The sequence below is a fragment of the Oreochromis aureus genome, linkage group 3 (genome assembly GCF_013358895.1).
Source record: "Oreochromis aureus strain Israel breed Guangdong linkage group 3, ZZ_aureus, whole genome shotgun sequence".
Classification (NCBI taxonomy): Eukaryota; Metazoa; Chordata; class Actinopteri; order Cichliformes; family Cichlidae; genus Oreochromis; species Oreochromis aureus.
This window is the reverse complement of record NC_052944.1, coordinates 76,392,373-76,404,904: the sequence shown is the minus strand read 5'-3', so window position 1 is coordinate 76,404,904 and position 12,532 is coordinate 76,392,373. Positions and strand designations below refer to the sequence as shown.

At 41.0% G+C, this 12,532-nt stretch overlaps 1 protein-coding gene across 1 annotated transcript; it reads right to left on the bottom strand.

The window, feature by feature from the left end:
* Positions 1 to 3,047: 3,047 nt before the first annotated feature.
* On the bottom strand, positions 3,048 to 8,341 carry LOC116317938. The gene is made up of 6 exons (XM_039608661.1): positions 5,638 to 8,341; positions 5,389 to 5,552; positions 5,093 to 5,313; positions 4,684 to 4,813; positions 4,515 to 4,612; positions 3,048 to 4,394 (listed from the first exon to the last, which is right to left on the bottom strand). The coding sequence occupies exons 1-6, from the start codon at positions 7,589 to 7,591 to the stop codon at positions 4,145 to 4,147; spliced, it is 2,817 nt and encodes a 938-aa protein (XP_039464595.1). The 5' UTR covers positions 7,592 to 8,341; the 3' UTR covers positions 3,048 to 4,144.
* Between the last annotated feature and the right edge of the window lie 4,191 nt (positions 8,342 to 12,532).

Below are 12,532 nucleotides of genomic sequence, written 5' to 3'. Positions count from 1 at the left end.
GTGCTGGTTTGTGCTGCTAAAATTGTCATTTGTGCTGCTTCTGTTTTAAAGATATTAATGAAAAGGTAAAGGTCAAAAGGTCAACCAGCCCCCCCACATTACCCAAATCAAACAAAATTGATGTTAAACGTTTGTGCTACGTTTGTGCTGGTTTGTGCTGCAAAATTTTTTGTTTGTGCTGCTATCATTTTAAATTTTTTAATAAAATAACGTCTTGATGCGTGCTTAATCATCCAGGTAAGTAAATCCCAAAAGGTTGATTCTGTTCATCTGGACATTTTCAGTTGGAGAAACGTTTCGTCACTCATCCAAGTGACTTCTTCAGTCTCAGCTGACTGCAGGTTTCCCCAACTTTATAAACACATGTGAGTGAAGTTGGCCCCCCTACCTTCTTCAAATCGAACAAAATTGATGTCAAACATTTGTCCTGCAAATTATTTTGTTTGTGCAGGTTATGTTTCACTAATTTTATAAACAGTACATGTACAGTGAGAGAGAGATGTTACATCTGTCTTCACTTGCATCCCAGTCACGGAAGCGTTGGAGGTAGTTCATAAGATATTACAGGATCACCCCAACCTCAGCAACAGGACCACTCTCAGCACTGATCAGTTGTGTTTGCTTTTGGAACTGTGTCTTAATTCCACCTATTTTGCATAAGGGTCAGTACTACAGGCAGAAACCTAGGTGTGCCATGGGTTCCCACAGGCCCCTGGTCAAAGTCACCAAACCAGTTCGTAAGCAGGTACAGGTGTGGCCAGAAGGGTCCTCAGAGGCACTGCAAGACTGCTTTTCCACCACAGGCTGCCATACACGACAACACCACAGACTTTCAGGAATATACAGAAACTGTCATTGCCTACATCCCAAAATGCATTGATGATGTCACAGAGACCAGGACTATCACTGTCCGGGCCAATCAGAAACCATGGCTCAGAGGTCAGGTTTAAATGCTCCTAAGGTTGAAAAATGCAAGCCTTCAGAGCCTAAAAACAGCAAGGGCAAACCTGTCACGTGGCATCAGCTACAGCAAAGCTTCAGCGACAGCAGAGATACTTGGAGGCAGTTGCAGGGAATACAAACCATCACAGACTACAAGCCCACTCTACAGACCGTGGTGACACAATCCCCAGACAGTGTGTGGAGATCCCTTGCCAAAATCAGTACACGCAAAGCTCCAGGTCCTGATAACATCCTTGGACAAGCACTGACGGACTATGCTGTGGAACTCACAAATGTCTTCACAGACATCTTTAATACATCACTAGGGTCAGGCCGCCGTTCCCACATGCCTCAAAGCCTCCACCATCATTACTGTACCCAAGAAGTCATCTACCTCCTGCTTTAAGGACTACCGTCCTGTCAAACTCACCTCCATCATTATGAAGTGCTTTCAACGGTTAGTCATGCATCAAATCAAATTATTGCTTTCCCCCAACCTGGATCCATTTGAGTTCGCATACCGGTCAAAACGCTCAACCGATGATGGAATTTCAACTGCCCCTCACTCAGCCCTCACACATCTGAACACTAGAGACTCATATGTCAGAGTGCTGTTCATAGACTTCAGTTCAGCATTCAACACCATCATTCCCCAGCAAATCATTCACAAACTGGATCTGCTGGGGATCAGCACCTTGCTGTATAACTGGCTGCTATATTTCTTGACAGGAAGACAGCAGACAGTACGGGTCGACAGCAACACCTCCAGCACAAGAACACTGAATACGGGGGCTCCCCAAGGATGTGTGTTGAGCCCCCTTCTCTTCACTCTGCTGACCTATGGCGAGATCTACTACAGGGGTGAAGTTAACCATCTGGCATAGTGGTACAGCAACAACAACCTGTCCCTGAATGTGGAGAAGACCAACAGCGACTCTGCTTCCTCTGCAAACTGAGAAGCACAAGAGATTCAACCCCCATTATGAGCACCTTCTACAGAGGCACAGTTGAGAGTATCCTCACCAGCTGCATCACTGTGTGGTATGACTCCTGCACTGGGTTCTGCAGGAAAAAATGACAACGGGTAGTGAGAGCAGCTGCACCTGCCTCATCTGGAAGGTCCTCTCCATTACAGGTGACTCCACTCATCCCTTCAGCAGCGTCTTCAGTTTGCTGCCATCAGGAAGGATACTGAAGAGCCTCCGGGCCAGAACACACAGACTGAGAGACAGCTTCGTCCATCGGGCTGTCAGGAGGGGGGGCTGGTTGACCTTTTGACCTTTACCTTTTCATTAATATCTTTAAAACAGAAGCAGCACAAATGACAATTTTAGCAGCACAAACCAGCACAAACATAGCACAACTGATTGACACCAATTTTGTTTGATTCCATTAATATGGGGGGGCTGGTTGACCTTTGATGACCTCTAGAAATTTTTATTATTATCTTTAAAATGATAGCAGCACAAACGAAAATTTTTGCAGCACAAACCAGCACAAACGTTTGATACCACTTTTGTTGGACTTGAAGAAGGTGGGGGGGGCCAACTTCAACTTCACTCACATATATCGCACAGCCCTATATCTTAGCTGTGATACTTAAAGGTTTGTGCTTTCTAGACATTCCCTGTAATAAAGAGCAGCAGGGTGTGATACTTCATCACAGCCAGAGGGAGGCACTGTGGAACCATCAAACAAAAGACCCCAGTGCTAATAAGGCAACATGCTGTCCATTACCACCAGGTATGAGGACACAAGGACTCATCTGATCCATCCTCAGTCGCCCCAAATGAGAATAAATGTGTTACTTTACTTCAAGTCCTGTACATATTATTTTGTATGCACAAAACTAGTAGAACAGAAATATTTAACTTAAAAAGATAAATCCAAATAGAGTAATAGCACCAGAGAAACAAATGGGGGAAAAACGATCATTATATAAAATACAATATTAAAGAAAGTAATAATCCTTGTAAAATAAGACTAATACCATGAGTCTCAGAATAAAAGGTAACATGTTAGATGTTAGAATTAATTTTGAAACAAATACTGGAGCTAGTGGAATTGGTACACAATAAAATAGCATCACATCGTATAGTCACAGTTTTACAGATTTATTTAAGAAAAGAAGAAATCTACAGTTTACCTTTATTTCATTTTTAGAAAACATAATGAGAAACAATAAGAAAACATGTTTCTTAAATATGTGTAATTTATAAAATTTGCAAATTTACAATAGCATTCATTGGAAAATAAACTGTGCATGGTGTGAAACTCAAAACCTCAACATTTGCTAAATCCTTTGTAGCTCTTAATATTAACCCTCTCGAGGCAGGCGTTGCCGATTTGCAACAGTTAAAAACTAACAACCTGATTTTCCCCAAATATCAGATTTTTCCTGTAACTAAAACTTAATTTGAGCCTGAGAGGGTTAAGTACAAAGATTTGAACAGAATTTGATGTAACATACATGTTTGTACAGTTTAGATCTGTCATAGGCCCAATGTAACAAAATGCATGTCCAACAAGTTTATTCTGTTTACATAAATAATAAACATTGATAATTTTTTTTACCATTGTGTTTCTGGAAGAAGTCAAAAAATGTCTCTATATCTTTTCCTTAATTCCCCCCTACACGCACACACATAATGTATGATTAAACTTCTTTAACTGAATAAAAATATAATGTTGTACTACTGCAGAAAAGAATTGTAAAAATAAATTGTATTAACAGTAAAAACTCGACCTCTGTTTGCTACCGATCTTACCAAGTTGTGAAGTTCAGCTCTTTAAGTACACCACATTGTTTCTTGTGTTTCTTAATAAATTTATGAATGAATTAGAAACTACAACCTAAAAGAGAACAGAAAAACAAAAGCAGCATAATTGTGTGTAAATACAGTACACAACCTCACAAAAAAAAATTATAAAGTAAAGTAACTCAAACAATTGTAATTCTAATCTACTTCTGCCATACTTTTAAAAATCAATAAGTACTTTTTCAAAACATCAGGCACTTATTTCACACAAGAAAGTATAAATTATACATCATGTCTAAAATCCATTTAGCTGGTTCAGTCTCAGCAACTATGTGCAAACATGTGGATCACCACAGCAGATCAGTGTCTGCTGGTCCCTTGGGAAATAACAGAGCAGCAGGAGGCACACCTGCATGACATCTCTGCTGCTAGCAGTTATTATTTTATTTTTTATGGCTGCTGACAACTTTCACTTCACTGGGTTGAGACTCTTGAACAGGGACACCCAGGGACTCCTCTGTGCTTTTAGATGGCATCATCAAAACTGTGCTAATGTCGTCTCTGTCTTCTCTATGAAACATTTCCTTCAATGGTGTCTCTGAATTCCAGCCTTGGTTCCTTGCAAATGTGTAAATACTCCCAAAGAGGTCAGGAAACAATGCCAGAACATCAATTTGGGCTGCTTCCTTGGCACTGTGAACAATTAAAGTTTGATTACTGTCCCGAATTCTTTGATGTATTACTGTATGGTAAATAAGACAAGCAAGGTTGTAGATAGATAGACAGAGTAACTTTTCATTTAGTTTAACTTACTAATGCTCATGGAGATTGCGTATAAAGCGCAGTAATCCCAGCGTGTTTTCAGTGTAGGGCTTTTTACCTTCCAACTTCTGAACCACATCTTGTGGAAACTGCAACAAAAACATTAGTCATGAAGTGGATTTTAGGAGTATAGACATTTGATCTGTGGTGTTGCAGTCACCTTATTTTTCCACTGCTTAAAGGATCCGTCCACGGCACATTTTTCTAGAGAATCAATCAGCTCCTGTTCAGCCTTTCGATAGTTTGCAACCTCGTCCCTGTTACCGATCTTTCTCAAGTATTCAGTTTTCCTGGAAAAACAGAAAGTTAAAATTATGCTTTATAAATTAAAAAAGTACAAAAAAAGATAAACAGAAGCATCATTAATGAGCATTTAAAAATATAAGTGCGAAAGTATAACAAAAGGATTTAGCATTAGCAGCAAATGTTACCATGTATGCTTAACTAGGTTTATCCTGGATTATCAACTGTGGCTCATCTGTATCCGTTATACAGAGTGTGGCCAGGAATCATACATCTTGTTCTGGTAATCTGAAAAAATGATTTAGCAATTAGCATGACTTCCTTACTCTTTCGAAGTCCAGAAGAAGGGATGATTTAAGCAATCTTCTACTTTGGGTCTGTCCTTTGGCTCTTTGTTGATCATCCCCTCGATCAGATCCTTTGCCACCACATCTTCAACATGATCCAAACTGTAGTTCCCTTTGTGAATGTTGAACTCACATTCAAAGGATTTGCCAAATGGATGGTGGCCTCCAGAGAGGATATAATAGATCAGCATGCCTGCAACCTTAACACATGTTATCAGTTTTGGTATGCTTACCAAGTTATCTTTCAGTTAATCAAGTTTGTGTTCAGACTTTACCTGGATGTCAGAGCTTGACTTGTATGATATCAGAGATTCTTCTGCTAAAGTCTCTCGGGCCATCCAGCATTTGGTTCCTGCACTGCGTGTACGTAAAGTTGTTTGGCCTTTGAGTAAGCGTCTGCTTATGCCAAAATCAGCTAATCTTGCCCTCCCAGTAACATCTGCAGGAGGAATAACTTGTGAAATTGAATCATATCTGGTAATTATAAATTCACATTTTTCCCCTGAATTTCAAACATATCTTACCAATCAAAACGTTCTGGGGTTTGAGATCTCGGTGGAGAATTTTAGGATTTTGACAGTGAAGCACCTTTAGACTTTCAAGAACTTGTTTGACAAGTTTCTTTAACATCACTGGGTCATGGTCATTATTCCTGATATATTCTTCCAAGGTGTATTCACAAAGTTGCAGACAAAGATATCCAAAGTTCTCGTCCTCTGCAGCATCAACATATCGTACGATATAAGAATGATCGAGTTCAGGAAGTCGTAGAATTACTTCTTCGTTCTTCAGCTCTTCATAGTTGCTCTTAGACATTCTCTTAATGGCAACTTCTGTGCCGTCCTCTCTCAGCCCCAAGAAGACTTCAGTACCATCGCTTCCCTTTGCTATTCTTAATTCTGCATCATTCACATAAATAATGCTTCTGATTCTGGATATTTTACTGTCATCTGAGCCAGCAAGCATCTCCAGTTTGTTCTTCCACCTCTCGCTGACTGGAAGCCATTTTAGTTTTTCTGATTTTTCATTGGTGTTGTAGTCAAAAGGCTTTACATCTGAAGTCGATTCTACAACAGAAACTTTAGTTATTGGATCAGTTGCTGCTGTCGAAACTTCATCATTTGGGTTTTCTTGCTTTTCTGTCTTTTCCTTCTTTTTCTTCTTCTTTTTCTTCTTCTTCTTGGGCACAGACGATGCTGCATTTCCCTCACATTCTGAGTTTGGTTTGCTCAGATAAGTTTTCAGACTTCTCAGCACTTCTTTCAGCTTTTCATTCATTTTCATGTCAGCTGCTGTCAGTATGTCCTCGGGTAAGGAGGTTATGCCCACTGATGTAAAAATATTAGCTGCCTGTTCAACTGACAGCAGGTTTCCAAGTATACCATATGTGTGGACCCTGATGTTAGTTGAGTGTTGCTCATTTACAAAAGGGGCAACTGTTCTGCATAAGTTCTGTAAAAAGTTGGCGTGCCAGTCCTTTGTGCCTTTTGTTTTCTGTGTTATCACATACAGTGTTTGTAGCACTGATTCACAGATGTCAGGTCTCTCTTTTAAGGAAAGCAGTTTCAGTAGTTGTGGAATTATAGCTACTGCATGCTCATTTGATATTTCATCCATTGTGCAGAAAACTGCACTCAAACTTTCAACTGCCAGCTTTACATGTGTCTTAGGGATATTTGAAAAGCGACTGGCTGCACCTGCAATATAAGTATTCACATTTCCAGTTTCCTTTAGCCATTTAATGCAAGCCTGGCAGTATTTATCTTTCCCTATCCCAGTAACAGTAAAGAGGATTTCAATCATGGTCAAATGAGACCTAGGATCCTCTGACAACATGTGACTGTTAAAATTTCTGAACACATCTTCAGGTGTTTTTTCAAAAACAGCAATTTCCAGATCTAAAAAATGTCTGATTTGGGAACACACTCTATCTCCATTTGATGCAAAGTGATTAATCATCTGAGATATTTTTTTACTGTTAGTAACCGATTGAAGATCATTCATGGGCGGCAGTGTCACCACTGCACCAGCAGAGATGAGCCTTTTCATTATATCCTCCCTGTCTTCAATGGCTGCAACTTGCAGTGGTGTGAGTAACTGTTGCATTGGAGTAGGACTCCATCCATCTGGATTAGCTTTTGCCTCAAGCAATAGATCCGCAAAATAAAGAGGTGCTTTGGAATATGAGACATAATGCAAAGGTGTCCAGAGATGTTGAGAAGGCATATTTGGGTCTGCACCCTGACGCAAAAGGTAAGAACATATTTCTTTATTGTGATTTGCAACAGCAGCAATCAGTGGGGTTATATTATCACCCCACTCTCTACAGGGGTAAACTCCGTTAACATTATTGTCCTTCAGCAATTTCTTGACCTTCTTCAGGTCATTGTTAGTTATGGATTGGATTATAGGATGTGTTTCTGTTGGCTGAGAGACAGTTGGGCCTGTTGTCAGTTTGACCTGAGTAATAATATTCATTTCTTTGCTCCAGATTACCTGTGAAAGAGATAAAGCACTAACATTAGCCAAATGTATTTTCACACATTGCAGATATGTTGTATGTGTCAACCCTGATGTTAGTGGAGTGCTGCTTGTTTACTTAAAGTCAGCATTCCAAAGATAGGCTGTTATTCCTAAAGATTTTCTAAAGATTCCTAATTTTAAGTTTTACTAGCACCACTGACAAACAGTGAGCTGTGAGGTCAATTTTTTTCATCATTAATATGCAAATTGTCATGACCATTGGTCAACAACCACTGATCATTGACCATTGATTAAAGTCTATTAATTAATGGTCCTTCCCTTTTCACATAAACGTCCTCCTTGACTCCTCGCTCAGACCAGTGTTCCTCTTTCTCCAGGATGTGTACTTCCTTATCCTTGAAAGAGACTGCAGGTCCTAGCCTGACGAGTTAGCTCTTCTGTGTTGTCCCATCTGCGTAGCCAGAGGTTGTTTGGCTTCCCCAGGTCATTGGAGGTCTGGATTCATGAGTCAGTGGTGTGTTTTTTGAGGAACAGCTGTTAAAATAAGTTCCGTTGGAGCAGCCTTCCAACGCCTCTCTGTCTCTCGCTAGCAAAGCTGACCCAGAAAACAAAGTAAAGCTAGTTTTTGGCTACGAGCCCGACACAGAGCCGACGTATTAGCCAGAGGTCCATTTATGGTTTTACGCCTTTACAGTTCGGAGCCGTGGACCTGTTTTATATACGTGCGAAATAGTTTTCTATACAAGATCGCTGCTAAAAGTGCAGCCTTACCCAGTGTCCACCCTACTGTTACTCATTATGTGTGCCTATGCCAAGAGGCACACATATTACTATTCGTCGGATTTATTATTATGTGTGCCTATGCCAAGAGGCACACATATTACTATTCGTCGGATTTATTATGTGTGCCTATGACAAGAGGCACACATATTACTATTCCTCGGATTTATTATTCTTATTATTATTTTCCTTTTCCGCCTGAAATTTTGCAGCTTAATCTCGCCCCGCAGTTTTGAGAAAAGCTTCATATATGTTACCTCATTTTGTGCGGCCGGATCTGGAATGGTGTGCTATGACTTTTGGTGTTTATGAATTTTATAGTTTTTTAAATATTAATATTTTAGTGAAAATTTTCCCGCGCTCCTCTGCCGAACAGTTTTGACATTAGGGTTACATATGTTAGATCATTTTGTGCGGCTGGAGCTGGACTATTATGTCATGACTTTTGGTGTTCATGACTTTTATAGTTTTTTAAATATTAATATTTTAGTGCAAATTTAGGCCAATTCATCTTTTGGCGCCAAATAAACAGACTTCATTTGTGGTGTGTTGGCTCTCTCTAGTGGTATGCCGGGAGTGGTACAGCCTGTGTACCCTTGTTTGGATTACCGTAATGATGACAATTTCAACGGTGCGCACAGCGTCGCTGCTTTTAGGAGCCATTGGAATTTTTAAGGTTGCGCAAATCATTCAAAAGTTACGGTAATGCTTGGTGGAAAACTCAATATCCCACAATTCATAGCACGCCTCTACAGAGTGAACAATGGCGGCCACCACTTTGTTTTATATGTCTTTTATTCTTGTTTCTAGGTCACAAAATAAGCTTTTAAGATATTTTCAGGCGAGAATGTAGGTGTGTAAACTTCAAATATCTGCTTGTTTTATCAAGACATCCCATATTTAGCGACAGTGCTCTGACTACGTCGGTCCTGCCTGACAGCTAGCCGGCTACCTACCTAGCTAGCTGCCGCACTTGGCTGCAAATGGATAGCGAGGGGACTCTCTCTGTCGTTTCACCTCCCCGGTCTCTCGCAAATGCTCGCATAGAATCGGAGTTACAGCTGGATGTGGAAAAAATAACTGAGTTGTTTGGTGGTGCTATAACGCGGAGCTACAACAGTGGGCAGCTATCCACCGGTGTATGACAGAAAGGATATGCCGCGAATGAGACATACGAGGCAGGCGACCGGTGTTTGCTACGCGGAGGTCAATCGTGGATCAGGGAAAGCGAAGGCAGGAGCGTGAGGTGAACTGAATTTCAGGTAAGAAGTTATGACCTGCACTCTATTTGGGTCAGATATAAACCGAGTTTAGGTGTAGTTTATTTAGCAACAGTTCTCTTACGTGTTGCTGATAGTCGGCTGGCTAGCTAGCTAGCGCCGCTAGCTTAGCTAAGCTAAGCGCGGCTAGCGACCTTCGTGAAAAACCACCCAGGCTTGGCTGATAGTGAGGTGGCTAAAATTTGTTTAATCGCCTGATCGCTCGGCAAGGGTCTGTGTCTTAGCTGGACTTATTTTTCGTTTATATGGGCCGATGATGCTGGTCGATGTGGAAAAAATAACTGAGTTGTTTGGTGGTGGAGTTACAACAGAGGGCAGCTATCCACCGGTGTGTGACAGAAAGGACATGCCGCCAACGAGACATACGAGGCCGGGCAGGCGATTGCTAACGCGGTGGTCAATCATGGATCAGGGAAAGCGAAGGCAGGAGCGTGAGGTGAACTGAATTTCAGGTAAGAAGTTATGAACTGCACTCTATTTCGGTCAGATATAAACCGAGTTTAGGTGTAGTTTATTTTCGTTGTGCTGACTTTTTCAATCACTTACAATAACTCGTACTGCGTTCTAGCTAGCACGACGGAGTTTCTATACAGCTGTGTGCGCATGTTGAACTTTATGACAGCCTCCCTGTCATTCTCTCGCCTGTTGAAACTTCAGTCATGAAACTGATCAATGATCGGCGTTTCTCTCTTGTTTGTTTATTGCGCAAAACAACAGCAGCACGTTTAAGCTTGATCAGCTGTTGTTAAAATTCATTTGCTTTTAATTTCTGGTATCAGCTGATGTTTGCTGGAGCTACAGCTGTAAAACGGCAGATGTCCTTACTGAATCATCAGAGCTGAACTGGTGATGGAGAAACAGGTTTACTCTTTAGGTGACATGAATAAGTTGAAGGAAGTTATGAACTATTTTTGACAGACAAATACAGGGAGTGCAGAATTATTAGGCAAGTTGTATTTTTGAGGAATAATTTTATTATTGAACAACAACCATGTTCTAAATGAACCCAAAAACTCATTAATATCAAAGCTGAAAGTTTTTGGAAGTAGTTTTTAGTTTTAGCTATTTTAGGGGATATCTGTGTGTGCAGGTGACTATTACTGTGCATAATTATTAGGCAACTTAACAAAAACAAATATATACCCATTTCAATTATTTATTTTTACCAGTGAAACCAATATAACATCTCCACATTCACAAATATACATTTCTGACATTCAAAAACAAAACCAAAGCAAATCAGCGACCAATATAGCCACCTTTCTTTGCAAGGACACTCAAAAGCCTGCCATCCATGGATTCTGTCAGTGTTTTGATCTGTTCACCATCAACATTGCGTGCAGCAGCAACCACAGCCTCCCAGACACTGTTCAGAGAGGTGTATTGTTTTCCCTCCTTGTAAATCTCACATTTGATGATGGACCACAGGTTCTCAATGGGTTCAGATCAGGTGAACAAGGAGGCCATGTCATTAGTTTTTCTTCTTTTATACCCTTTCTTGCCAGCCACGCTGTGGAGTACTTGGACGCGTGTGATGGAGCATTGTCCTGCATGAAAATCATGTTTTCTTCTTGAAGGATGCAGACTTCTTCCTGTACCACTGCTTGAAGAAGGTGTCTTCCAGAAACTGGCAGTAGCACTGTGAGTTGAGCTTGACTCCATCCTCAACCCGAAAAGGCCCCACAAGCTCATCTTTGATGATACCAGCCCAAACCAGTACTCCACCTCCACCTTGCTGGCATCTGAGTGGGACTGGAGCTCTCTGCCCTTTACCAATCCAGCCACGGGCCCATCCATCTGGCCCATCAAGACTCACTCTCATTTCATCAGTCCATAAAACCTTAGAAAAATCAGTCTTGAGATATTTCTTGGCCCAGTCTTGACGTTTCAGCTTGTGTGTCTTGTTCAGTGGTGGTCGTCTTTCAGCCTTTCTTACCTTGGCCATGTCTCTGAGTATTGCACACCTTGTGCTTTTGGGCACTCCAGTGATGTTGCAGCTCTGAAATATGGCCAAACTGGTGGCAAGTGGCATCTTGGCAGCTGCACGCTTGACTTTTCTCAGTTCATGGGCAGTTATTTTGCGCCTTGGTTTTTCCACACGCTTCTTGCGACCCTGTTGACTATTTTGAATGAAACGCTTGATTGTTCGATGATCACGCTTCAGAAGCTTTGCAATTTTAAGACTGCTGCATCCCTCTGCAAGATATCTCACTATTTTTGACTTTTCTGAGCCTGTCAAGTCCTTCTTTTGACCCATTTTGCCAAAGGAAAGGAAGTTGCCTAATAATTATGCACACCTGATATAGGGTGTTGATGTCATTAGACCACACCCCTTCTCATTACAGAGATGCACATCACCTAATATGCTTAATTGGTAGTAGGCTTTCGAGCCTATACAGCTTGGAGTAAGACAACATGCATGAAGAGGATGATGTGGACAAAATACTCATTTGCCTAATAATTCTGCACTCCCTGTAAACACCAAGCTCCTTTTTTGTGTAGCTGACAGCTGGTAACTGTGCAGGGACGGATCTAGCAAAGCTTTTGCCAGGGGCCAGGTAGGGCATTAACAGAGAAAGGTGGACATAAAGATATACTTTTCTTTCTTACTCTCATATAAAATATTTAGCTTTTATTAAATGCTTATCCGAATCTTACAACCAAAGTTTGTATAATAATACACAAGGTTGGCTGTAGACCATTGTTCATCATTCAGAACACTGTGTAAAAATAACAAAAACAAAAAGTGAATGCAAAAGTGCATATATATTTATTTTATGTGTTTGATGTGTGTCGGGCGTGGTCTGCAGTGCCGCTGCAGGGGAGGTGGACCCACGGGTGTAAAGTCTGTGCTCTCTTGGCTGTTTTTTGGGTG